The sequence below is a fragment of the Argentina anserina genome, chromosome 1 (assembly GCF_933775445.1).
Source record: "Argentina anserina chromosome 1, drPotAnse1.1, whole genome shotgun sequence".
Classification (NCBI taxonomy): Eukaryota; Viridiplantae; Streptophyta; class Magnoliopsida; order Rosales; family Rosaceae; genus Argentina; species Argentina anserina.
In genome coordinates this window covers 23,534,661-23,561,048 of record NC_065872.1, presented here as the reverse complement: position 1 = coordinate 23,561,048, position 26,388 = coordinate 23,534,661, and the positions used below count along the sequence as shown (strand labels likewise).

General features: G+C 37.6%; 3 protein-coding genes across 3 annotated transcripts; 2 read left to right on the top strand and 1 right to left on the bottom strand.

Annotated features, from left to right (window-relative positions):
• The first annotated feature begins 8,535 nt into the window (after window positions 1–8,535).
• On the top strand, window positions 8,536–12,872 carry LOC126804378 (uncharacterized). Its single transcript, XM_050531964.1, has 10 exons — window positions 8,536–8,600; window positions 8,704–8,974; window positions 9,540–9,641; window positions 9,765–9,934; window positions 10,386–10,519; window positions 10,612–10,789; window positions 11,032–11,590; window positions 12,070–12,182; window positions 12,278–12,521; window positions 12,603–12,872. Exons 1-10 carry the CDS (start codon window positions 8,536–8,538, stop codon window positions 12,870–12,872), a joined length of 2,106 nt encoding a protein of 701 aa, XP_050387921.1.
• A 293-nt stretch (window positions 12,873–13,165) lies between these two features.
• Window positions 13,166–15,940, bottom strand: LOC126788981 (co-chaperone protein p23-2). Its single transcript, XM_050515026.1, has 6 exons — window positions 15,812–15,940; window positions 15,548–15,731; window positions 15,305–15,467; window positions 14,975–15,006; window positions 14,852–14,897; window positions 13,166–13,479 (listed from the first exon to the last, which is right to left on the bottom strand). Exons 1-6 carry the CDS (start codon window positions 15,814–15,816, stop codon window positions 13,442–13,444), a joined length of 468 nt encoding a protein of 155 aa, XP_050370983.1. The 5' UTR covers window positions 15,817–15,940; the 3' UTR covers window positions 13,166–13,441.
• Window positions 15,941–17,925: 1,985 nt separating this feature from the next.
• On the top strand, window positions 17,926–24,600 carry LOC126788411 (protein RRP6-like 2). The gene is made up of 14 exons (XM_050514404.1): window positions 17,926–18,620; window positions 18,704–18,859; window positions 18,954–19,112; window positions 19,190–19,273; window positions 19,490–19,569; window positions 19,685–19,735; window positions 20,042–20,150; window positions 21,117–21,199; window positions 21,312–21,357; window positions 21,913–22,000; window positions 22,108–22,277; window positions 23,009–23,263; window positions 23,355–23,456; window positions 23,860–24,600. The coding sequence occupies exons 1-14, from the start codon at window positions 18,069–18,071 to the stop codon at window positions 24,451–24,453; spliced, it is 2,529 nt and encodes an 842-aa protein (XP_050370361.1). The 5' UTR covers window positions 17,926–18,068; the 3' UTR covers window positions 24,454–24,600.
• The last annotated feature ends 1,788 nt before the right edge of the window (window positions 24,601–26,388 follow it).

Here is a 26,388-nt window from a genome sequence, read left to right as displayed (position 1 = left end):
GATACGGACACAATTTGTTACGCGGACACGGCACATGAAATTTTTGTTGGACACAGACACGTTTCGGACATGTTAATTAAATATTTTTTTAATATATATATCTAATTAAGAAAAAAAATATAGTTTTATAAAATAAGTAATATAGCTTTGAGATTAACCTTAGGGCACCCCACAATTCCCCCTCTTTCACTCAACAAATGTGCCCGAACTCTAGTATACGAGCCATTGTTGTACATATTGCAAAAATTACATTGCCACCTCCAATTACCTCTATTTGACGATCTTCATGACCACTTCCATCTCCAACATTACCACCGGCATTAACTGATCTAGCACTAGAACTAATAGGAGTTGATCCTCCTGCACTCATACTTCCTGAAAAATAAAAACAAATATGTCGACACAAATTCAAAATCTGTGATTTTTTCAATGCAGGTCTGCAACTTTAAAAAATGATAAGTATTGTAGAAAAATTCTTTCACTGTGATTCAAGTTCCCAATTGTTCTTTAGGATGTCTATTACAAATGTCTAGAATATATCATTTGCCAATACCCAACCTAACTACTTCATTTTCAGCCACAATATTTACTGCACAAAAATCACAGATTCAAAATCTGTCATTTTTTCAATGCAGGTCTGAAACTTCAAAAAATGATAAGTAATTATAGAAAAATTATTTCTCTGCAATTCCAATTCTCAATTATTCTTTAGGATTTCTATTACAATTGTCTATGGGACACCATTTGCAAATACCAAACCTAACTACTTCATTTTTAGCCAAAACATTTACTGCAAAAAAAATCACAGATTTAAAATATATGAGACAATTAAGATTCAACCTCTAATGTATATGTAAACCATGCACTGAAGTTGAACCATCCCACATAATCTAGCATTTCCAAGTCAAATGCATGAAATATTTTCTTCCCCCGAAAAAAAAAACAACACATATGGCTAAGAACAATATTTGCCAAAGTTTAATTAAACAGACTTCTTATGAAGCCTGCTACACCAGCAATCAGTCAAAGTTTAATTATGGAAACTTAAGAAATGTTACAGACGATATATCACTATGGCCTAGCGTAAAAATCCTAAACCTAAAGAGATTTAGTTGAATAAGCAACTGAAAGTCTGAAAAGCCTATTTAACAGAAACTTGCTAGTCTGAAAATAACATACTTCATTCTCACTTGATGAAACTTCAAGCAACTTAAATGAACCAACTCCAAAGAAGAACAATCCTAGAAGATACAACTTTTAGTTGTAGGCTTATAGACAAACAAACTCCAAATGAAGCACTGAAGCCTAGACTTGAACAGTTTGTGTAATTGCCTTGATGCCAATCCAAATTCATTTCACACAACCCGTCAAACATAACGAAAAATAAGTAACAAATTTCCAGTATATTCCATCTTCCTCCAGTTAAGAATGAACAATAACAATTAAGCAATGGTAAAAACGCTGATACACAATTTTCTCCTTCTATCTTTACTTGGAATGATATTTGAAATTCTACGAATCTTGTGAAATAATATGCTTAGCTAGAAACAGAGAGAAGCTATATAGAAACATTGAATACCAATAAACTTGAACCATAAACACACACAGTCACCGAATTGAGAGATTGAACCCTAAAAACAATCCCCAAATTATGATAACAAACCAAAATACAAGAACACTGAAAAGAGGAGAAAAGAGACTTACAGTAGAAGAAGAAGACTGAAAGGTGTTTGGGGATGAGAGAAAAGGAAGGAGCTGTTGTTGCTGGGTTTCGATGACTTGGTGAAAAAAAGAAGTGAATTCAATTTTGTTCTCAGTTTCTCAAACCTAGATTCTAATTTTCTCCCTTTCTTCTTTGTTCTTCCTCTATCGCCGACCACGCCCTTTTCTTCTTCAATCTGGACGACTCAAGAACCACGAGGACTCAACGGAGGCTATGAAGTAGCAAGTTAAGGCTTGGGACGATCTCTGATGTAGCTGCCATGGACCTGAGCGAGAAGATTGTGGGTAGTGAGGGTTTTGGTCTAAGATTTTTGTATGGACAAAAATAACCCACCGTGTCCTCCTTAATTGCGTGTCCAATGTCATAACCCCAAAATTTCGAGTATGAAACTCAAATTTTGAAGTCATGAAAAACTCTAAAACAATCTCAATAAATCGAAATAATTTTAATGTCATAGTGGATCATTACTGAGTTCAAAGTACAACTCAGTCAAATGGATTATTACAAACCAAATTTATAATTCAACATTATATCAAATGGAAATGTAAAAATCTTCACAAATCCTCACCACACAATAGAATAAAACAACTTCAAGTCCTCAGAGTTGTTCGTCGATTTTCGCTAATCCACACATGCGGAATTATCCCCTACACCATCGAATAGGTGCACCGGGATTGTAAACACAAACCCGGTAAGCTTTACAGCTCGTATGAGTAAAAATGACAATACAACTCGCATAAGAATATATACGAAAGATCAATCATAAATGCACTCATGAGTCATTAGACGGCCCATCTGGTTGTCTAAAAATATGAAAATATATATGCTCATGAGAAATTAGGCAATCATCTGTTTACCCAAATGCATTTATAATACGGATACTCATGAGATTCAGGTACACCTATGTTACCCTTCATGTTAGTACACCACCGACATTGGACAACCACCTGCTACCCAATATTCACAATATGGGTACTCATAAGCCGATATCCCAACTGTTACCTCTTATGTAGTACCTCGGCAGACAGACTAGAGCTCTAACTGTATCGTAAGTTTCGCCCGGCCAAAGGCTAGGTTCTGACATGCCAGCACGTCCGAAGACTGGTTCGAAGACAGAAAACACGTCCGAAGACATAAACACGTCCGAAGACAAAAAACACGTCCAAAGACAAAAACGTTTTAACAAAACTCAATGTTAAAACCACGTACATTAATCATCGCACTAAATTGTACAAATCAAATCAACATGCTCAATATATATATCTCAACACCAAAATGAACTTATTCACAACGAAAATTACGACAGTATATAATATAGCAAACCATATATATGTACCTATTTACCATTTATACACATACACAATCCACTATATCAAATACATATCATAGTTCATTCTTTAACACTTAGCATATTCATGAATCTCCACAAGGGTAGATTCGTCACTGTGAGATTTTACTCACATTATAATCTCGAAAGTAATTTCCACAATTCCCAAAAATGAATCATTTACTCGATGTATCGATCACCTAGAATAGATAATAAAAGAATTTAGAATCGTTACGTAAAACCTTAAATGCTGAAACAGTAATAATATTTTACTGTTTAGCAATTTCTGGTTTTACGAAATCACTGTTCACGTAGTTGTTGTTCACATATTACTGTACAAATACATATTAATTACGTATTCATGTACGAGTATATACTGATTACATATTTCTGTACATATACATACTATTTACGTATTTATATACATCCATGTACTATTCAAATGTAAATTCTGTCTCAGTAAATAATAATTACTAATTTACCCCTTCCGAAATTATTTTTACAATTACGGTATGTAATTTTACATTTACCGTATGTAAAATAAATTTACATTTCACTATACGTAAATTACTTTTTACATTCACCGTTCATAAAAATAAATTTTACAAAAGTACTATTTCGAAATCACTATTCACGCGCCGCCGCACGTGGCGGCGCGTGGGGTACACGCGCCACCTTCGACGACCGTGCGTGGCTCACCACCGCTGGCCCCAAACCACTCCTTTCTTTCTCCTCCACCCCTACGCGGCCCAAGGCCACCTCCAAACCTCCTCACGCACTCACACGCGCCGCCTAAGGCGGCGGTGTTCACCATTCCACCCCCTCCTCCGATCCTCCCCAAATCTTCCTCAAACAATCCCAAAATTCATCACAATCATCACAATCATCGAATTGAATGCATCCTTACCTATATGGTGCCCTAGAACGGCCGGAGACCGCCACAATCGCCACCGTAAGGTCTCAGATTCGAGAGGAGGAGATCGCTGGCGTCGCCGCTCGAATCAAGTCTCACCGTAGGTCATAATGCGTCGAGGAGGAGGAGGGAGAGCTCGTCGTTGTGGCTCCGAGCTCCTGCGATGCTGGCGACGTCGAAATCGACGGACCCGAGGTTGAGCTCCGTTGGCACTACTCGATCTCCGCCTGGGGTGTGTCGCCGTCACCATCGGTCGATGCGCTGTGGTTGTGCGTTCCCAAAGACACCGGCGGTGTTGAGCACGGAGGCCGGTGGAGGGAGATCGCCGGCGAGGGAGGTGAGGGTCGGGGAGAGAAAGCGATCGGGGAGAGAGAGAGAGGAGAGGGAGGCGGGGGTTGAGGAGAGAGAAAGGGTTTCCAAAAATCGAAACCCTAATCTCAAAAACTTCCTTTTTATGCTCGTTTCCAAAATCGGAAACTAAATTCCGACGTTAATAACTTTCACGTCCGACGTCCGATTCGAACGCGTGACGTGTCCACGAACTCGTATCGACGAGCTCTACAACTTTCGTGAATGACGTTTTCACAAACAAACGACGGAGTAAAAGTCGATTCTCATGTGGCAGAAACGTAACGTTTTTCTAATTCACATTTCCGATATCGATTCCGTTTTTGATTTCCGACGTCGCAAAGCGAAACAAACACGTTTAATGAATTTCACAGACTTTATAAATTTTAAAACAATCCAATAAATTATTTCAAAAACTCGGGTCATTACATCCAAACAGGACACACGCGTGTCCATTACGTATTGCAGCGTGTCCAAACCGTGTCCAAAATCAGTTCGCGTGTCCAAGCGTATCCGAGTGTGTCCGAGCGTGTCTGTATCCATGTCGGACACGTGATACGCAGCTCAGGCGGGCTTCTTAGCCTGAAACCTTAGCCATTTAGGGTCTAGACTTGCCACCTTCATACTTCTAGGGTTCCAGTTTTGCATAATAGCTTTGAGGCGTCATCTGCTGGAAAGCTTGCTCTCCACCTAGTTGACACCTCATACTTCCCCAAGTTTTTGGATAGAAATTGGTGGCTTAATCAACGTCGGTGGCTAGGTTTTGGATGAAGGAGAATCTGAAAGGAAGAAAAGGGGAATAACATGATGAATAGAAGAGACAAAGTTTTGAGTTTGTGAAGAGAATGTAGGGTGTTTTGATCGTTGTCACTGTAATCATCTTCTTTCTTACTTGTTTTTTGCTGAACTAGGTTTGGGTCAGTTCATGAGTTTTAGACCAAAATTTGGGCTTCTCTTCTATTAATACCCAAATCATAGAAACAACCTAAGACTTAAAAAAAGATTTTCAGCTAAATACATACTTATATATATATAACACAACAAAATAGTTTTTATATACTATATATATATATATTCTAGTTGTTACATGTATGGACAAAGTTATGCACCCTTCTTGTACTCCAATAGTCGTAAGAAGTCTGGATACTAAGAAAGATCCATTACGTCCGAAAGATGACGGTGAAGAGATACTTGGTCTTGATCCATATTTGAGTGCTATAGGAGCTTTGCTTTATCTAGCTCAATGTACTCATCCAAACATTCATTTTTAGTGAACTTGTTGGCAAGGTTTAGTTATGTACCAACTATGCGTCATTGGACCGGTATCAAGAACATCTTTAGGTTCTTCATCATTATTCCGACAAGAAAAGTGTTATTCTGGCAAGAATTGATGGTCAAGATCAACACAACGTCACCGCTATGCTCTCCCGGAAAGCCGGACACGGCTCTGCCGCTGCCGTCGTAGCCACTGCTGGTTCTCGGCACTTGAATGGCAATTCCTCCTTCTCTACAACTTCTAATGATGAGTTGGTAGGATTCGCTGATGTGGATACTTTCGGATTCACACAAAGGACGTTCCCAAATTGATTATGTTTTTACCATGGGGAATACAGCGATTTCTTAGAGATCAACCAAGAAAACCCTTGTTGCTACTTCCTCGAATCATTCTGAGATTATAGCAATGCATGAAACAGTCAAAGAGTGCATTTGGCTTCAAGCAATCATTACTCATATTCGGGAGGCTAGTGGATTACGTTATACTATAGTTGAACCTACATGTCTTTATTGAGCAGATGAAGTTATGTTATATTAAGGGTAATAACACAAAGCATATTTCGCCAAAGTTCTTTTATAATCAACAATAACAAGAGATGTTGAATATCCAAGTTAATCAGATTCGTTTTGAGGATAATGTGGCAGATTTGTTCATTAAGTCTCTTCCAAAATCTACATTTGTGCAGTATGTGAGACGTATTGGCTTGCGTCCTCTATCAGAGCTCCAAGATTGAGTTAAAGATCAGGGGGAGCAGTTTTGTAGACATCAGGGGGAGTCTACATCACACGCATTGACCATTTGTAGTTAGTGCGTTGTGCTCTTTTTCTCATTTGACCAAAGCTTTTAATTTTACCAAAGATGTTTTTTTTTTGCTTGGCAAGGTTTTGACTGAGGCAACAGTATTGCACTATGTCACATTAGGATCGCGATACAAGGGGAGTGTTGTAAGAGAATCATCTCCTATGCATTCTTGGTGTATCTTGTCCTAATTAGTATCGCCTATCTAGTTAAGGAATGCTATCTTATTCCTGATTCATTTGGATTTTTGATGTACTGCCTATATATAAGGCCATATATCTATCAATATAATTACAGTTATTCTCTCGAATTCATTTTATTGTTTCACAAAATTATTTGGTACATGAAGGATGTGGTTAGTAAATCGCATCATACCCACATTGTCCCAACTTGATTACCATGAAAGATTTGAGTTTTAATCACGAAAAGGTTTAATACGATTGTGTAGTATCCATCCACTTATAAGTTATAATTTATTTTTCACTTATGTAATACAAGACTTCTCATCTACAATGTGTTAAGTACTTCCATGAATTAAGCTTGTAAAACTACTTCTAGTAAGGCTTTATCCAACACCCTATATGTTAAAAAATTAAGTTAAAGGTAGCCACCTAAAAAGTTACAAACCAAATTCCCAAACCCAATAACTTAGAAGCCCAAACCAAATACCATGACCACGAGCCGGCGACACATACAAGGCACAATAGACACCCCAAGTTGTCACTGTCAAGCCTTTGGTTCCACTTTTAGAGTCATTTTCATTAGACAACCTTTCCAACACAACAACCTTGTCTATGTCTCGCTTTAACAAAACAACAACCCAAGCCAATAAGCACCATTATCAAAGCATAGTTGGAACCCATTGAACTAAAATTAGTCCAAACCCATATTCCAAATCAGTCTACTAGAGCTTGTACCTTCATATCAAACTCTCTACAATAAGCATAACTAATGGATCACATTGTACAGATATTGTTCCAATTTAATAATCCTTAATGTGTTAGATTGTAATCACAAAACGTTTCTGTACAATTAGGTATGATCCACCTAATTATATCTATATTTTATTTGTCACTTTTCCGACGTGCGACCTCTTCAAGACGCCCCAACGTGCAATCTAACTTCTAAATCTATACGTCAAATAGATTGCCACACCAATTTCACACTGTGAGAATGATATAAGCATATATTGTGACAATATTAACATCTCTCTCATTTAACTAAGTTATTCTTTTTAAAATGGTCATTTTAACTTGGTTTGTTGTTTTTAGGCACATTGGAGAAAAAAAAGTTTGAAGAATCTGAAATCTAGAATCTGTCTCAGTAGAACAGTTAACTTCGATGGAACATAACTGGTAGCTAGCCTACAAGGAGGAAAATTACAGAGAAATATATGTTGCTTGATGAATAATAGATGAGAGTAGTGATTTTGGTTGCATATCTAAGGCTTCTTGGTTTCTCTGATGCTTCCACATCATATATACGCTGACATATATATCACATCTAAAAAAACACGTAGACGACATGCAAGCTAGATTTGTCTACTATACATCTAATGCATGCTATACATCCAACATCCAACGGTTGACAACATATATTATTTTTCTGACCACACTCATAAAATTATGTCAACTGTCGGATGTAAGATGTATCATATGCATTAATGTATACTAGAATTTTTCATAAAAGCCAAGACAAAATTTAAAAAACTAAACATGAAAACTACAAGACATCAGAGATAAAAGACTGAATAAATTTCTCCGACTTCAAGGTCTGCAGAGTCGATCCTCTGACAATCTTGTTCGTATGGGCTCTCTTGGTATATTGAAAAAGCGGCCAACACCGGTTTATCCATTTTAACATGACCATGCAGCGCTGTACGCTGGATTTTTTCATTAGTTTCTTAGAATTTTTCTCAAAGGGCCTGTGCCTTAAAAAGGCCCAACAGAGAGGATAAGAGAGATTGATCGAGGGAGGGAGAGAAAAATGGGGAACGGGCAACAGGTGTTGCACTCCTGCATGGCCGTACAAACGTGGCACGTTGGTGAAGAAACAAACACAACGCTGCCTCTCACCTCTTCTCTCCTCTGCTATTAAGTAAGAAGAATAAGAAAAAAGACGAAGGAAAGGAAAGATAGGAGATAGCTACAATGTCGACAATGAGAATGAAACATCTCTCATCGGTTGCCAATGATGTTGTACAAGCCTGCGCTGTGTAAGTCTTATTATTATTATCATCACCATCTTCTTAGCTTTCAAGAAACTGATCAACTATGATCATGAATTCATGATATCAATTCTACGTACACGCCCTCCAGGAGACTGAACACTTCGGTGGATAAGTTGGTGGAGGAATTTGAAGCGACCAGCTCAGGGAACGATGAAACGGCTACGTCCCTCGGTGGCCGTGGCGGTGGTGTTGGCACTTACACAAGGAAATTTTTAGAGTTCTGCAGTGCAAAAGGTGTGAGAGAGTTGAGCCAAAACAATATTGAGCAGAAGATTGCCGATGGAATCTTCAGTCGTTTCACATTCGACATGATGCTCGCCTGGGAGATTCCCGACTCTGCCCAAGAGGACTCTTTCACCGTGAGTTCATTCCTAAATTTCCCTCAGTTTATTCTTCTGTGGAATCAGAGTGACTCATAATCTAGTTTTGTTTTACTACGTATCTGCATTATATGTATGAGCAACCAAAAATACTTGCAGTACTTCACAGAGATTTGCTACAGCTACACTGAGTGCGTGTGCAATAATATTTCAAAAATGAATAATTATTCAATATGTATACCGGGCTTATGACTATGCATACTAACTCTATCCATATGAAACTATAACCATTGTCTGCAGCATTATAATGAGTAATGCTATTGGGCGAGTTGGCTGGCTACATATAAACCTGCTCTTAGAAGTATAGGAGACCATGCACCTGAATGATTTTTAAAGTGTCTATATTATCATTTCATTGAACTCGCATTAGTAGTTCATGCTATCGCATCCTTACTAGTTATTACCCCACACCCAACCACAAAGTTAACACTGTTATTCTAGCCCTATTTTTTTTTAACGATCAATATATCACACTAGTCTTTCTATCTATAATTGATTAATCATATCCTTTTGTCTGCCTGCATCACATTGTTTGGGTTTTCAGGAGTGTGAGGGGAAGGAGAAAGAAGACAGAAAAGTTGTTGCAAATTTTGCTGCAGAACAAGAAGATGTTTCTTTGTTCTATACAGACCTCATGCCACTTCTAGTAAGCTCCATGTTTAGAGCTTCCATTCTTTATATAGTAGGCATTCATTTTTTTAAAAGACTAGTGTACCTTTTGTTTTAGGTAAGTATATCTTCTGTTCTTGTTAATGATTGTGTCTCGCAGGTTGATAACGAGCGGAGCGTTGGAGAAGACGCATTCGTGTGGTTGGGATCACTTGTTCCACTAGTCACAGATATTGTTAATGGAAGATTTACCTTTGAAACTTTAACGGCACCTACAGGAAATAGGCTCCATTTTCCTGCATATGACAAATACATCAAGGAAATCGACAAGTAAGTGCATCTTTCGAATGTCTAGATGACAGATTGATACAGCATCTGTACACAAATGATTGCTATCAATTTATTAGCCTCAGTTGGAACCAAAAGCTTCAGGAAAGTCTGGGAATTTTCTAGTGAAGTCGAGAAAATTGTACATTTGGCATGCCACAACTCATTCTTTGGCCTTTGAACAACGCACATACAAAACTTGAACTTCCATTTTCCTTTTGGTCGGGGAATCTATTTGTTCAAGTAAACAACAGCCATCTGCTTGCTGATGTCTGTGTGTGTGTGTGTGTGTTTTGTTTTTGTTTTTGGGTCTGATGTGTGTTTAATCCAATACAAATTGGAAAAATAAGATCGAGAAGAGTAGCATACCAACTTATAAGCATGCTTTTATGTCAAATTCTGAGATATATATATATATATATATATATATATATGAATTGTTTTCCATGTTTAGATGTATAAAACATCTGCAAAAACAAGCAAAGCCAAAGGGTGTGGAGTTTGCAGATGATGAGTTTATTTTACATGTGGAGGGAACTGCTAGCACACAAAGAGTGGTACGCCACATTGGAGGAACTAGTTGGCCTGGTATGTTCAATACAGAAGGAAGTTGGTCGTCTCTGAGTTTTTTTTTTCAGATATTAAATTATTATTTGTATCTGTGTACTTGCTCATCTCAGGTAAGCTTACCTTGACCAACTATGCCCTCTATTTTGAGGCCTCTGGTGTGATAACGTATGAAGATGCTCTTAAAATAGACCTCTCAAAGGATAGGGAGCAGAGTGTCAAATCAGCCTCAACAGGACCGTGGGGTGCCCCACTTTTTGACAAGGCTATTGTTTACGAGTCTCCTGAGTTGTAAGTTGCATATATATATCGTTGCTCATTGATTCGAACTTCTAACTAGTATCACAATTACGGCAGTTAAATGAGTAATACGGTTAATATGACTCCTTAGCAGATTGAAAGTCCCTACTTAATTACAAATGGATATTCTTGAAAGGTCGCAACCCTCCTTATAGCCTCTGATGCCATCCCTAGAGGAAAAAGCTAGTAATTTTTGTATATTTGTTGAATGTCTCATTTTACCAACATTTTAGATCAGAGGGGGTTGTGCTCGAGTTCCCCGAGATAACAAGCTCCACAAGGCGTGACCATTGGCTTGCAGTAACAAAGGAGATCATGTTGATGCACCAGTTTCTATCAAAGTTCAAATTAGAATGTCCACTACAAGCATGGGAGATGCATGCAAGGACAATACTGTCAATAATAAGGCTCCATGCAGCAAGGGAAATGCTGAGAATATCTCCACCTAAACCGACAAGATTCTTGATCTTTTCCTTGTCTGAGGAGTTACCTAAAGGGGATTATATTCTAGAAGAGCTTGCTGAGAGTCTAAAGAAGGTCAATAGTGGTCATCCATGTAGTGCGAGTTCAATCCTAAGGAGCATGATCATTACTGAGTCAATTCACTCGAGTGTAGAAGTAACAGAAGTGGCAAAGGAAAGAGCAGGTCCAAGTGGTCCTGGTGAAGACACATCCTTACTAGAAAATGTAATTAGTCAAGCAAGAGAGGAAGAGAAAGAAATTGTTATTGCCAAAGCAAGCGCAGAAGGACTGAAAGAAGAGGGAATCACTGAAAGTACTACAATTTTCATGGTAAGCATCTTAATAAACCATCCCTATCAGGAATAGCAACTTCCAGGTAAAGATGAAGTTACTCATCTTGAGTTTAAAAATCCAATGGTGGGGAGTAGGCTACATGAAGCACCTTTATCCATTATATTTGATTCTTTTGGTAGAGTCTAATAAAATGCCAGCAGCTATTTCTCGGTCTGCTTTTCTTTCTTGTCCTACAGGCTTTATTCCTAAACATGTTTGTAAATGACAGATTGTAATCAAAATTATTCCTTTGCTCAAATTTTCTTCCCCCAAAACTGGACAATATTTTGGATCTTCTCATACTTGAATCAGCATATTATTTGACCATTTTAAGTCATCCTTACCTAGCTATTTGAAATCCTGATATTAAGTTCAGGAGCTTTCTTTAAATGGTTGATTTAGTTTATTCCCATTTGCTTCAGTTTTGTCAACTTTTCATTACACTGTTAAGAGATGGCATTGGTTTTATCATGTAGGAGTTACTAAAGCCCATTGGGAATGTGTGGCCCGGGTTTGAAGAAGTCCTTACATGGGAGAGGCCAGCTATTACACTAACTGTGATCAGTGTGGCTCTAGTTGTCACCTATGAGTAAGTGCCTGTTGTCAAACTTCAGTCATAACTAAACGAAAAACTTGGTGCAGATATGTTATGAGTAGTTCAATGCATGATGAGAATTTTTGCAGGGAGTGGGTGGGCAAAGCCATTGCTGCTTTCTTGGTCTGGGTGGTTGCAAAGATGATTAGAGCAAGACAGGAAAGAATTGATGAAAAATGCAATGAGCTAGTTGTGTACACTGCATCTGAACAAACTACGGTGGAAAACATAGTGTCGGCTCAACACGGGATGCAAACTGTACATGAGGTAGTGAAGAAAGCAAATGTCTCGGTGTTGAAACTGTGGTCCATATTCATTTCAAAGGCTCATAAGGTACTGAGTTTGCCATGCAATTTTACAATTGATTGGAGACTATTTTCCTAAATCAGTATAAGTAAACCTTGGATGTTGCAGCATGCAAATACAGCAATGGTGGTGCTGATTGCAGCGTCTATACTTTTAGCAGTGGTTCCAATTAAGGTATTTATAATGGGAGCCTTGTTGTCTTACTTCACGATGACATTAGTATCGAAGGTAGGGAAGAGCAAGGAGAACAATCAAGGTTTTCATAGACGACTGAAAGAATGGTGGGATTCAATCCCTGTTATTCCTGTGCGTGTTGTGGATGAGGTTCCCAACAGTCCTAATCGCATGAAATGGATAGGGGTAGAGGCTGAAAGGTAGATCTTTTGTGCTCATGTAAAACTTAACTAAATGTTCTTTTCTTTTCTTTCCTTTTTCCTGTAGCAAATCAGAGAAAGGTATACGAACGTAAGTAGATATTTTTCAGTAAAATTAGATGCATTGAGAAACTGGGATTCAACACTGCGGCCGCACCATATTCAACATTGCATCCAAGGAACGTAGTCTGTCAGTCTACATTGAGAACATTTTCAGGCTTTGTAGAAAGGGTGATGCATCTTCTGAATGTTTGGGGACAATTTGTTATACCAATGAGTAAGAGATGCAGCAGCAGCAGCGGCTAACATGAAAGTTTTTACTGGCAGTTTCATACTTCACATAGTACTGTGAAGGGCTGCAATCTCTCCCATTCTTTTAGGTTGAGACAGAAAAAAAAATTAAAACAATTGAGCAAAAGCAAAAGGGTCAGCACTACCAAGCTCAAAACAATACGAAGATAGTTACAAGCATATGTAATGTGCATAAAATTTGACCTTAAGGAGTAAGTTAACCTATGCTATCCTAGAGAAAGTCGATGGATCATCTCGGGCCCTAGCTAACATGCGATGATGCTACTTTTGTTTCCTTGCCTTCTCCAAGTCCGGCAGATCTGTGAATCATCAAAGAGGAGGATGTTAATAGTCACATGAGAGATGAAGAAAGTGATATCAGAAACCAACTGCAACATTTCGCACAGGCCAACATGGTTAAATAACAAAAGTGCCTGTGCGAAAGTTACTATACCAAAATGCATTGCCAATGTCCCTTCACCTTCAAAGACATTGACAAAATTAAACTTGGAGCTAAAACTACTTAAAGAGAGTTTTTTTATTACTCAGGAAAACAGCAAGTGCAAAATTGCGAAATTTACATAAGAGGAGCAATGTGTGCACAGATTCTGGTAATTACTAGAAATGATGTCAAATGACTGGATAACATTAGATGTCGCTAGAATTTCTACAATGGTTACATCTGAGTGGACCTAATAATCAATGGGTCTGACCATTGAAATGCTCCACAGTACTGGATCTTCCATATTTGCAAAACTCACTGACTATATAACTAAATTGGTCGTTCAACTTCAGAAGGTGAGATCCATTGATAGGCTCTGACTCATAGCCAACATAGTTAATCTTATATGAACAATTTTGAGTAGAAATCAGACAAGCTGGTAATAGCATAATCCTACATGCACAAATCTGCAAAATCTGGTATAACAAAAATGAGGGTGACATCCAAACCCTATATTTCTGTATATACTTACTGAAAAAATCTCTCTCCCCTATGACATGACAAAACAGTGGTTTTAGTAAAGCTATTGGTGGTTAGAGTAGATATACCCTCCTGAGAAATCTGCTTAGTCCTTTTCGGTCCAAAATTAAGTCTTGATGGTAGTCTAGTATTACTGTCTGAATAAGTAAAATTATAACACAAAAATAAACCAAGAGTAATCTAGATTCTAGAACTTATTATTGTTCAATTTTATTAACATCAATTATTTGAGACTGATCGCTATGTTTTAAGTATTTCAACACCAGCTCTTATCTGGTATTATAGGACTTTGGGGTGATAAATTTAATAATAAAGCCGAATATATGATTGCAAGCGTAAACAGGTTGGAGAGAATAAAGTCCTAGTTCTTTTGACGGCTTGGTTACCTCAGTATTTCTTCTTCATTAACATTAATTATTCTTCCCTTTATCCTCTCTCTCAGTAACCACTAGAGCTATAAGCCCTTAATCCTAAACATTACACTATTGTTTAATTTTACAACGTCTAAGCCCAACCACAACCAATAATCACCATCTCCCAATCTTTCCTGCATCATCTATAAAAATAAAAAAGAACAAAAAAAGAAATAGAGACAAAACAGAACGAAGTTTATCTATCTAATGGATGATGAGATGGACAATGACAGGGGTAATGCACAATTCTGCCTGTACTATATAATGTTGATGGGTAAGACAGAAAGTTGGACTTACAGAGCATTCCTTCATCTTCACTGCTTCCATCCTCTTCACCAATATTCTGTAGATTATAAAAACATTTTTCCTGATTAAGTGGATCTATTCCATTAATTTAAATGGTAAGGGATGTCAATTTACCGTATCGACATCATCATCAGAGGCCAAATCAGCTGCACAGACCATAAAAAACAAAGTACCATCAAAAACAGGAAAAACTTGGAGATAATAAACCAAACTTTCAGGAACTTGTGTTTTAAGTAGCTTTATTACAGGCAGAGTGCTCTTAAAGAAACCAAAAATGAAATGAAAGATCCAAACAACTCAGGTCTTAAAACCTTAACTCAGAGTTTTACATTTCCAAAATCCAAAGTAACAAACCTATCAGTCCTTAATGATATTAGGATAATCATAAAAAATGAGTTCAGTTATATGTTTGATACACAGAGAGAAGAATCAAGGGGGACATACAAGTAGAGTCTTTTTCGTCGTCCTCATCGCACCAATTGTTCCAGTCAACCTTAATGTAAGGGGCGGGCTTTTCTTGGGTCTTGAGAAGCCGTTGCCACCAGCCTTTGTGTTGTTTCTGGATGGAGCAGATGATGTTCCTTGAGCCTGTCTTTGTTTTACAACCCTGCAGCAGCAAAGCAATGAAACTATCAGACGACATGAATACGGAGAGAGAGAGAGAGAGAGAGAGAGAGAGAGAGAGACCTGAGGTAGTATCTGGCCGTAGAGGTGGAGAGTGAAGTGAAAAGGGTGGCCTTGGTCTCCGGTGGCGGAGAAGGTGAACAAGCCCTCAGCCTCACATTTGACGTCAACGTCCTTGGCATCCGGCAAGGCCACCGTCAGGTATACTTTGTCGGACCGCTGCGCCCATAGAACCTCCGGGTGCCGACTGTGCCAATACCCAAGTTAGATACGGAAATACTTACAAAAATTGAATTCAGATTTTCAGAGAGAGAGAGAGAGAGAGACCTCATTTGGAGAGAAAGGGAGAGACAGATTGGGTCTGTAAGATCGATTACGAAGTGGTTCAAGCCAAGAGTGAGACAGCCGAGTATCAACCCTAGAGATAATAATATGCTCTGTTTTGGGGAGCCAACACTTCAACTTCCAATTTTACCCCTCAAATCAAAAAGACCACAAAAAACTATGTTCTCTTTTTCCGGATTTACTTAAAACACAAAATCAAAAATAATACTCACGCGTGCTTATTCAAATTGAATACTGAAGTCACCAAGGCAGAAATGGGAGACTATAAGTAACAGAAACATGCAATTGGATAATATACCTGAAACATCCTTCCCACACCCGTCCACAAAAAGAGTCCAGCTCTTTTCAGTGTGACCCAACAACTTTTCATGTTCGTCAGTGTAAATCTCCAGACTTGCGAAAGGAATCAAGCAATGCATTGCAGCAAGAGGCAGGGACTGGAGAAGATGACAACTCCCTGAGGACATACTAGAAATATACATAAACACAGAAATTTTTAAAAACAGTTTATAACCTGAGAATTCTATAAGCTAAATTAAAAATCCAACATTTTGTTTCCAAATGAATTACCTTGACACAATCAACAATGACATGCGCATCCTCATTAGGAGAAAACTTAACTTTCTCTGATTTCTAAAACTAAATAGAAAATTCGATCAACCTAGAACTTGAGATTTAGATGCATATTTCAATCCCAATTCTTATCCAGGGACTCCTCCCAACCAAAACTCAATTCTATCGATTTCACTATTTAGATCCAATTAAACTATGCAGAAAAATTATCAATACATAATTAACCAAGAAGTAAATTGATCCAGTCTGATCTTGATTTAAAACTAACTACCCAATTAAGTTCGTAAGCATAGATTCATCAACACCAATTACCCAATTTGACAGTTTCATATCAGCAAAGGAATGAAAATAGACATATGAATTCAAACTAACTAATCAGATCAAAACCTTTTGATCCAACTCATAGTCGTATACGATAGCAACGTCGGAGGCCGCCGGAGGAGGGATGCTTGTACACTTGTACGGAGAACATAGAGAGATTTTGATCCAACTCATAGCCGTAGTCCGTAGATGATAGCAACGTCGGAGGCCGTCGGAGGAGGGACACTTGTACGGATAACACAGAGAGAGAGGTGGGTAATTTGTTGAAACTTCGGAGGGCACCCAATGGTATTTTGAAAATATCATTTATTCGCTACAGTCCCCCGTGTGTTTTTGTGGCTGGCTTATAAGCTAAAGTAGAGTTGGAGTAACTTCTCCTTTTCAAGAGAAAATGACCCTGACTTAAAAGAAAAGCCACTCACTTCTATCTCTGCCAAACACCAAACACCTCCTCATCTTATAAGCTAAGGAGCTTATAAGCCCCGCCAAACGCAACCTATATTAGTATATTATCCACCACAAAATTGACTTTCTCTACGTACAAGAATGGAGTAACAAGAAAAGTAATATCTTAAACCAGAGACTTGATTTGATACACAAGAGGAGGAGTAGATGCCCACTTAGTTAAGTGCTGAATTTATACTTGAAAGAACCTTCAATGATTATTTTAAATAATGGTTGAAGAGAAATAAAACACAAACTTTCGCGTAAATCAGGTGAATCAACTACTTTTGACGTAAGATAGGAATGAGTATGTGAATTTTTGTCCACAACCTACATCCCGGTTTGTAGAGTTAGCTTAATTTATACCAGTCTCGTGTCTGTGCAATGCATGTGTTTTAATGACACGAGTTGTAAAATTTTATTTGAAATGTATTTTTAAAAGACAATCATTTTATGCAATTTTGTTTCCTACAAATGATAGTTTGGTAAAACACACTTGTGAAAATATTTGTGTTTTTACATAATTGTTATTCTTCATACGTGTAAAGATAAAATTAAAGAGAAGTAGATTTAGTAATTTATAATTTAGTGAAATAGTAGTAGAGATAATGTACTTATATTGTAGAACAATATATTTGACATGTATGTAGAGGGTGTACCATGGTATCATTGATACTATATGTTGTTACCTATTATTGCCAACGTCGTTTTAGTCATGTGAAGATGGCAAAACACAAGAAGTGGGTTTTCCAAAACTCACAAGGAAGTTGACGGCACCCAGGCCACGTGACCTGCCGTAACTAATTCCATATCATCGAAATCGCTGTCCTCCTCCGACCAAACCCAGATCAAAATACCTATCTGCAAACTGGAAACCCTAGCAAAACCCTAAAGCCGCGCCATGAACCATGACTCTCCGCCACCGAGGCCCCGATTGCTCCATAACCTAGCCACCGGCCGTCTCGCCTCCTCCGTATCCAACCTCTCCGGCTCCTCGCGGGCCATCCCTTCTAGCGAGGACTTCTTCTACTTCCGCAATTTCGACGAATTCAAACTCCCCATCGAAGAAATGGCCCGGCAATCGCAGTCCATGCTCGAATCCATCGCCGCCTCGGACAAGACGCCTTTCCCTTCCGATTTGGACGACGCCTACGATTGGCTGGTCAATGCCAACGACGACGTCCTCGAGCGAGTGGACGCGTCGGTGGACGAGTTCAAGAGGACGAGGAAGGAGGACGAAGAGGGCTTCCAGTTGGTGTCTGGGAAGAAGAAGAAGGCTGATCATCATCCGAATCCGACTCAGGTCAAGAACAAGCCCAAGGTCCCATTTCACGTGCCCTCCATTCGTAAGCCTCAGGAGCAGTTCAACATTCTGGTCAATAACTCGAACCAGCCCTTTGACCATGTTTGGTTGGAGAGGAGTGAAGATGGCCACCGATTTGTTCATCCCTTGGTAAGCTTCTCACTGCTTCCTTATGATTTCATGTTGTTTTAAAATTAATTGGGGACTGATTATTGTTCTCTTATGATAAAAAGGAAAAGCTCTCTGTTCTCGATTTTGTTGATGAGGATATGGGGGAGGATGAGCCACTGAAGCCGCCGGAACTAGAGGCTACTCCATTCAAGCTTGTGGAGGAGGTCAAAGATTTGAAGGAGCTGGCAGCTAAGTTGCGTGCTGTTAATGAATTTGCGGTAAAGTTTGATTGCAATCATATGAGTTGGAATATCTGTCGTACTTGGAATTCCCGCATTTCATGTTTTTTAACGTCTATATGTGGAAATCTAGGTTGATTTGGAGCACAACCAGTATCGATCCTTCCAGGGATTGACTTGTTTGATGCAGATTTCTACAAGAACGGAAGATTTTCTTGTAGATACTTTGAAGCTAAGAATTCATATTGGTCCATACCTTAGGGAAGTTTTCAAGGACCCTTCTAAGAAAAAGGTTTGTTTTTCGCTTGTGGTCATCTGATTTTTTAGCTACATTTGTCGGTCAATAATTAATAAGACCTAATTAATCAGGTGATGCATGGAGCAGATCGAGATATTGTGTGGCTCCAACGTGATTTTGGAATTTATGTCTGTAATTTGTTTGACACCGGCCAGGTACTGTACCTTGAACCACTGAGCAAATTGATCCTGTTCTCAATTTAAAATAGTACTCTTTTTTTTTTTGTGGCGAGGCAATTTTGGTTTGTGTTGTAGGGTATTTCTTTTCAAAGTCTTTCATTCTATGTACTTTATTTTTTCCTTTCTGAAGAATCTTTTACTCTTCATTGTGTGCTTCTAATAAAAAAATTGACCTCATGTCTTGATCATCAGGCGTCAAGGGTATTGAAATTGGAAAGAAATAGTTTGGAACATCTGTTGCAACATTATTGTTATGTTTCTGCCAGCAAAGAGTGAGTGTTATAATTAAACTCCCCCCCCCCTTTTTTTTAAATTTCAGAAGCTAGTTGCTTCTTTTACTACTCGCTGCTCATATTGTTCAAGTTTGACCATGTAAACTCTTTGCAGATACCAGAATGCAGACTGGAGATTCCGCCCTCTTACCAAAGAGATGATCAGGTGAAAACATAAATGATGTTATATGTTCTGTTTAAGTTGATTCAGGTGGTAGTTGGATGAGCTTATTGCCTCGATATTGTGCTGATAGAGTTGATTGGAAATTATGGTCCTGTTTGTTTTGTTGGTTATAGGCTTGGAATGGGATAAGAAATTCCATATCCAACTTCTGAAGCCTAATATGTTTTAGAACTTGAGTTAACATCCAAATTGAACAGTTAAATTTGTTTTAGAACTTTAGTTGTACAATATGAGAAGTTGTCATTACAAACTTTGTTTCACATTATAAAAATTTCTCTATCTGAGCAGATATGCCAGAGAAGATACACACTATCTGTTATACATATATGATTTGATGAGAACAAAGTTATCTTCCATGCCAAAGGAATCTGAGAACTCTGATGCTCCTTTGGTAGAGGTATGCACATTATTCTCGATGATGATATTATGCTTATCCTCTAAATTCCTGTACTGTGTAGTATTATTATTTATCTAGTTTAGCTGTAATTTTATTCTTGCTCATAAGGATAATAATCCTTTTTTTACTTATCTTTTTTTTATCTAAACTGTTCTTTTTAATTGCATTTTGTTATGGTTTTGATGGTTATAACTCAATATTATTAGCTTGCTGTCAGTTCTTGGAAGATGTAGATCATATTAATAAGCATAATTTGGCGTGGTTATTGTAGCTTGACCCTTTGGGAGAGGATTTGTTCAGTCTTCTTTCATTCATTTTTAATTAGTTTGGTAACTGCATTTGAATACTATTCGTGATGGCCCTGGCTTTTGGCTTCACTAAATTGCTGAAAACCTCTTCACTACTCTTACAAAAATTGGCCGCCGTATGCATTGAAAACCTCCGATGATGTATACTATATTGTAGTCTTATAGGCATTTTTTTTGGGGTGTGAAAGTGGAGTCATTTTGCCTGATGGTGTCTTGTGCGGTCATAAAAGTCGCTATCAAGAGTTATAGCTATGAATGATCTGAATGTGCAAGGTAAAAGATGGAAAAAGTTACTTTTGAACCCACTAGCACAGATATTCTGAAATCATGCCGGTTATGTTGTTTTGTGGTGGCTGCTTTTTCTGGTGCGTTATTCAATTGGCACATTTGAAGGAAAAGTCGCTTTCAAGTTTGGTAGCTGCTTTAATCTTGTGTATTGAGTTTGGTGTCTATAGGTCTGCAGCATTACTCGTAGCAGTAGATTAAATTGTTTGGAAATCTGTAATTGTTTTTCTACTTTCAGTGTGGTATATTAAATGTCTTGACTGTATATAGTTTAGAAATGATTCTTTCGGTCGTCGTTATTATTGTCATACCGTTTTTCACTTTTATACTTCAAACTTTAAACAGTTTCAATTAAAACTCTAATTTTTGACAGGTTTACAGGCGCAGTTATGATATATGCATGCATCTCTATGAGAAGGAAGTTTTCACTGAGAATTCATATCTCCACATATATGGGTATGTTTCACTCATGTTTTAAATCTTTTTGATTAGATAACGTCTTATTTGTATATTTTGATGGGCTTTCATTTATCCATTCTTCTTATCTTTGTGGTTGGTTTGGATGCAGGTTACAAGGTGCTTGTTTTAATTCTCAGCAGCTTGCCATTGTTTCCGTAAGTTGCTTCCCTTATGGGAATCTTCCGTAATTTACATAGGGTTGATCTTGACATACTTTTGAAAATATTGAAGAAATTCAAGGTGCTTGTTTTTAATCCTTAGCTGCTTGCCATTGTTTCCCTAATTTACTTCCTATGGGAATTTATACATTGGGTTATATTGACCTCATCACGGTTCTAGTTATGTGATTTAACCACACCATTTACCATCAATGACCACATGTAGGAGAGTAGTGTAAATGTCAAAGTTCAAATGATTAGATGGATTTTTTTTCTTATTTGGGATTAGTTGGAATTTGAAATCAGGACTCACATTCAGGATTAAATGCTTTTGAATGAGCAGTGTCTGCAAATACTCTGGCACATTCATAAGTTGGTAATCACATTGTTCCTCGTTACTGTTGAGTCATTGAAGTGTTAGGCTATTGCTAATATATTTGCATATAATTTGCAATACATGTCTACTTATTATAGATGCAAAACTAATTTTGTTTGTATCTTTTGCACTATTCGCCACTTACTGTATATGCACTTGTAAAAATTTGTTATCAGGGTTTATGTGAGTGGCGCGATGTTATTGCCCGCACAGAGGATGAAAGTACTGGCTATGTATTACCAAACAAAACTCTACTTGAACTTGGTAATGGAATATTACTTTTAAATTTCTCTTTTTAAACAGTTTCTTCAGTAAACATTCAGCTAACTCCTCTTCTCTATCTCTCTCTTCTTTTTGTTGGGGATAAAAAGCTAAACAGATGCCTGACACAACTAACAAGTTAAAGAAAGTATTGAAATCAAAGCATGCATATATCGAGCAACATCTCGCTCCTGTTGTTAGTGTCATTAGGCACTCTATGCAGAATGCTGCCTTTTTTGAGGCTGCAGCTGAAAGTCTGGAGGTGGAACGTTCGAAAAAGGTAATGGCTGTTCTCATTAGTCTGATGGTCATCGTGGCTAAGCATTCTTGTTTACTTTTCTTATGGCCGTTTGCATGCATAGTAGACATGTGATTGATTAAATTATCAAGTGTTGCATGCCTCTGGTTTGATGATAAATGTTATAAATAGCGGAGATAGTTTTGTCTGACCTTGTGCCTGGCAAGCCTTGAGGTGGAAGCTTTCCATGTACCGCAGAATAAGACTAAGAGGAGTGTGGAACAATGCTGTTATGTTTTTGTGAGGTTTTCAAACCATTTAAATCCCCAAGCTCAAATACGCAGGGTCTGCATTTACAGAGTAGGGTTAAAATGATAAATAAATAGGTCTAATAGTTTCCATTAGACAATGACTCATAGTTGTCAAATATATATCTCGTGTGGGATTATTAGGTCTAATGAGATGTAATTATGACATGTATGTGTGTAATTTTCAGCCACATGTGCTAGACTTCAGATTATTTTTTTTCTTCTTTTTCATACACTAGTCTGTTGAAAAAGAGCCCTCAGTATTATATAAAATCAATAGAAAGACAATAATTGGTGGTACTCTGAAAATTTATGTTAGATTTGAAGTAAAAATTAGACGGCGGCCTACACACACACACACACACATAGTTAAGAGTGTTGTGTACAGTATTCCGTCTAACCATTTAATTTATATTCTTTTTATTTTGTTTTAATCTTGGTAACAGTTTGCATTTCTTCGTGCAGGCATTTGAAGAAAATGTATTGGTCAGTGATGGGTCTGAACCTTTAGTAGATGAATCTGGACGTAATTCAATCGATGGTGACGTATCTGCACCTTTACAAGCTGTTCTGCCTCCTACACAGGAGTCCTCGGAGCACGGAAGTGGTGCGTCTGATGGAGAAGGAAAGGTTGGATATGAAGTTCATCCTAAAGACAACAATTTAACAGGAAAAATCAGGGAAGGAAATAGCATCAGCTGTTCCTTAGAATCTGCCAAGGTTCTCATCTGTTGCTTCTCTAGATGTTTGAATTGTTTTACTTTCTCAATTCTTACATTTGTCTTAGTATGTCAACCTATATTTGTTGCAGGTTACTGGAGCAACTGTTCAGGTGCAAAAGAAGCCTAGTCGTGCTTTCAGTGCACTCTTGGGGTCTGCAGTTCCAAAAAAAAAATTTGATGCTGGTGTAAAGGTTGGTAGTGATCGTTTACTGCTTTTTAACTTGTGAACTTTTCCTATTTTGCAGTTTTCTTTGGGAAAGGGGCGTAAAACAGAACCCCATTTGTGTTGCAATTAATTACAACTAGAAATGCTATATTTTTTTTCCTCATATACTCTAGTACTAAAATAGAAAGGGCGTTAGGTTGGGCTATACTAATAGCTAGGCCTGGTATCCAGGCCCCACCACCTGATCTCCTATAGTTGTGCAAGAAATTTCCAGATCTCATGAAATTTTGCGAACTTCAACTTTAGCTGTAGCATGTCAATGGTTCATTAGTAGTGGCTTTTCAGTGCTGAGCAAGTATTTGCATTTTGGGGCTTTCTGTGAATATTTTGTGCTGTATTTGGAATTTACGTTTTGATTGTCTTTGCAGGACAAGAAAGAGAATAAGTTGGAGCAAATTAGATCTTCGGTCAACTTCCCATTCCACTCATTCTCAGGTAGGATGGAACAATCAAATCCAAGGACTGAAGAACCAGGACGAGGTTCTGTAAATCCCCATTCTGAAACTGCCGTTACCGTATCATCCACATCATCCACCAGGCCAAGTTTAGGAGATTTTATAACATTAGAAAATGGCTCTCAAGTACCTGAGCTCAAGGCTTCTGCTTTGGGGATGTATGGAGAAGATGATCCAATGTCTCTCTCAGAATTGTCCTCAAGCTTCAAGAAATGCTTTCCGCCACATAATCATAATAGGAAAGCCAGAGAACCAGAAAAATCCCAGGAATCTGGTGGCTTACAGGTGAAACCTTTTGACTATGAAGCGGCAAGGAAACAGGTCATATTTGGAGAAAAACCAGCCAAGGATGCTGGGGCTGGGGGAGAAGGCAGCATGAAGAGCCTGGGATCAAGGGGTAAGAAAAAAACTACAGTTGATGGGGATGATGGTTCAAAAGAACTTCCACAAGGGAGACGACGTCAAGCTTTTCCAGCAACAGGAAATAGAAGTGCAACTTTCCGTTGAACTGTTGTCTTAAAAAGAGTTCAAAGAGATGACAAATTGTTCAGATTCCAAAAGAAATCCAATAGAATGAGAAAATTTAATGAAATTCAGATTGATTTTAATTTTTAACCCTTGCCTGTAGGTGGTAAAATTTGGAGGTGCAACTGAAATATTACCTGGGAAAATCACTGTTTTAGTCGTTTATTTTTCCTTTTTGTCAAATTTGTGAAAGTATAAGCATCTAATAAGGAACACCAATGGGATAAAGGAATACGTGGGAAAGAGAGTACTGGATTAGTGTCAGACGGAAAATGGTGAAAATTTGTTTAAGATTTCAACAGATAAATAGTGATCGTTGGGCAACGGCTTCAAGACCTGGCAATGGGGTGAACTATGTAGAAAAACTATGATAGCGGTTTAGGGATTGAATTTGAAACGGTTAAAGTGGCCTAGTAAAATGAGTATAGGGTTTCAATATACATGCGTCATCCAACACGTACTATCAACTTAAAAGAGCTTTATTGTGCTGGATTAGATACTGTCTTAGCTTGATCACTATGTATTGATGTTGAATTCTAATCAAGGACTAAAATATCGGATTCAAAGAACTATCGAAGGTCCGAAAATTGAATATTCCGATAGAAAATACCGAGGATATATCGAAATTATGGAAATTGTAAAGAAAATTAAAAATATTGTGCGTACATATATAATTATGCTGCTAAGATAAAATACGTGAGTCGGCAACAAAGATGGTTATATCAATTATGTGAGGTATATCCAACCAGAGTTTGAATCCCCGTAGCCCATTTTGCCATTTTATTGAATTTCAAAAACACGTGGGCATTAAGTGGTAGAGAAAATCACAAAATATTTTAAAATTTCAAGACTATCGTGAATTATGTGAATATTTTAGAAGCACAAGGTCGCTCTGCTTGGTAGCCAAGACTCGTTTCCGTACTTATGAGCTTGTGTTTTTGTTTTGATTTTGCAGGTTGAGTTTCTTTTGAAGATTGAGTTAGGACTTATTTATGAAATATAACATCACTGTTCGCAACCAAGTTAGCAACTTGAAGGTAATTATAATTATATAATTTTTTTTGTCAAATCTATATCTGTTTAATCATTGTGTCCTAAATAGGTTGTGTATGTGCTTTGATTGACTTTTTTTTTAATTTTGTTTTATCATGGTTTATAAGGATACTCAATTGTAGCGTAGACATTGATCTATTATGTTAAATATTCAAAAAAGGTGGGAATTTTTTTTTTGCCTCTAATTGAATTTTTAAAGCACGTGGGCAGTGACGTTTTACATACCCACATATCTTTTAATACACACTCTATTATCAAAATTTTCAAATTAGATTATGTAAGTAGGTTAAAAGACCAAAATATACATATTGCTATAGAGAAAATGAAATAGGAAATGAAAATAAAAAAAATCGCTAAAAGACCAAGAGGTATTTGTTTCAAACTTTCAATACATCATAGTATACGCCTATCATCCCTTCTCCAAAAGTCATGAATTGAATTTTGAGTTTTTAACTATTAAGGGAATTAATTACATGAATCATTCCGTTAAGGTATGTATTCTTTCTACTTTGTCTATCTTTTCAAATCAATTTTTGTTTGGATTCCTACTTATTGATGTTATAGTAGAGTGGGGACGTTGGGTTATAAGAATTCTCTGTTGAATTATAATTTGAACTATGATGGCAATATTTTTAACTAAAAACATGGAAAATATGAAACCCTATAAACCATGTTAGTTGAATGATTATTATGATTGATAAAGGGTAATTTGGGTACTTGAAATGTGTATTTAGAGAAGTATATACATGAAATTTTGGATTGGTAGTGTATTAAGTAGTAATTATGTATTAAGAGAGAATATGTGTGTATTTAAAACTTCTCAACATTAAGTGGGAGAGAGAATCACGGAATATTCCTAAAACT

Excerpts from the sequence above, each read along its gene's own strand:
- LOC126788981 (XM_050515026.1), bottom strand. Across the intron at positions 15,468-15,547 it reads ACGGCCAGATACTACCTCAG|GGTTGTAAAACAAAGACAGG; the intron begins GTCTCTCTCTCT and ends TTGCTGCTGCAG. Across the intron at positions 14,898-14,974 it reads CTGATGATGATGTCGATACG|AATATTGGTGAAGAGGATGG; the intron begins GTAAATTGACAT and ends TATAATCTACAG.
- LOC126788411 (XM_050514404.1), top strand. The coding sequence starts at position 18,069 with ATGAACCATGACTCTCCGCCACCGAGGCCCCGATTGCTCCATAACCTA. Across the intron at positions 20,151-21,116 it reads CTGATGCTCCTTTGGTAGAG|GTTTACAGGCGCAGTTATGA; the intron begins GTATGCACATTA and ends AATTTTTGACAG. Across the intron at positions 22,001-22,107 it reads CAAAACTCTACTTGAACTTG|CTAAACAGATGCCTGACACA; the intron begins GTAATGGAATAT and ends GGGGATAAAAAG.
- LOC126804378 (XM_050531964.1), top strand. The coding sequence starts at position 8,536 with ATGTCGACAATGAGAATGAAACATCTCTCATCGGTTGCCAATGATGTT. Across the intron at positions 8,601-8,703 it reads GTTGTACAAGCCTGCGCTGT|GAGACTGAACACTTCGGTGG; the intron begins GTAAGTCTTATT and ends CACGCCCTCCAG. Across the intron at positions 10,790-11,031 it reads GTTTACGAGTCTCCTGAGTT|ATCAGAGGGGGTTGTGCTCG; the intron begins GTAAGTTGCATA and ends CCAACATTTTAG.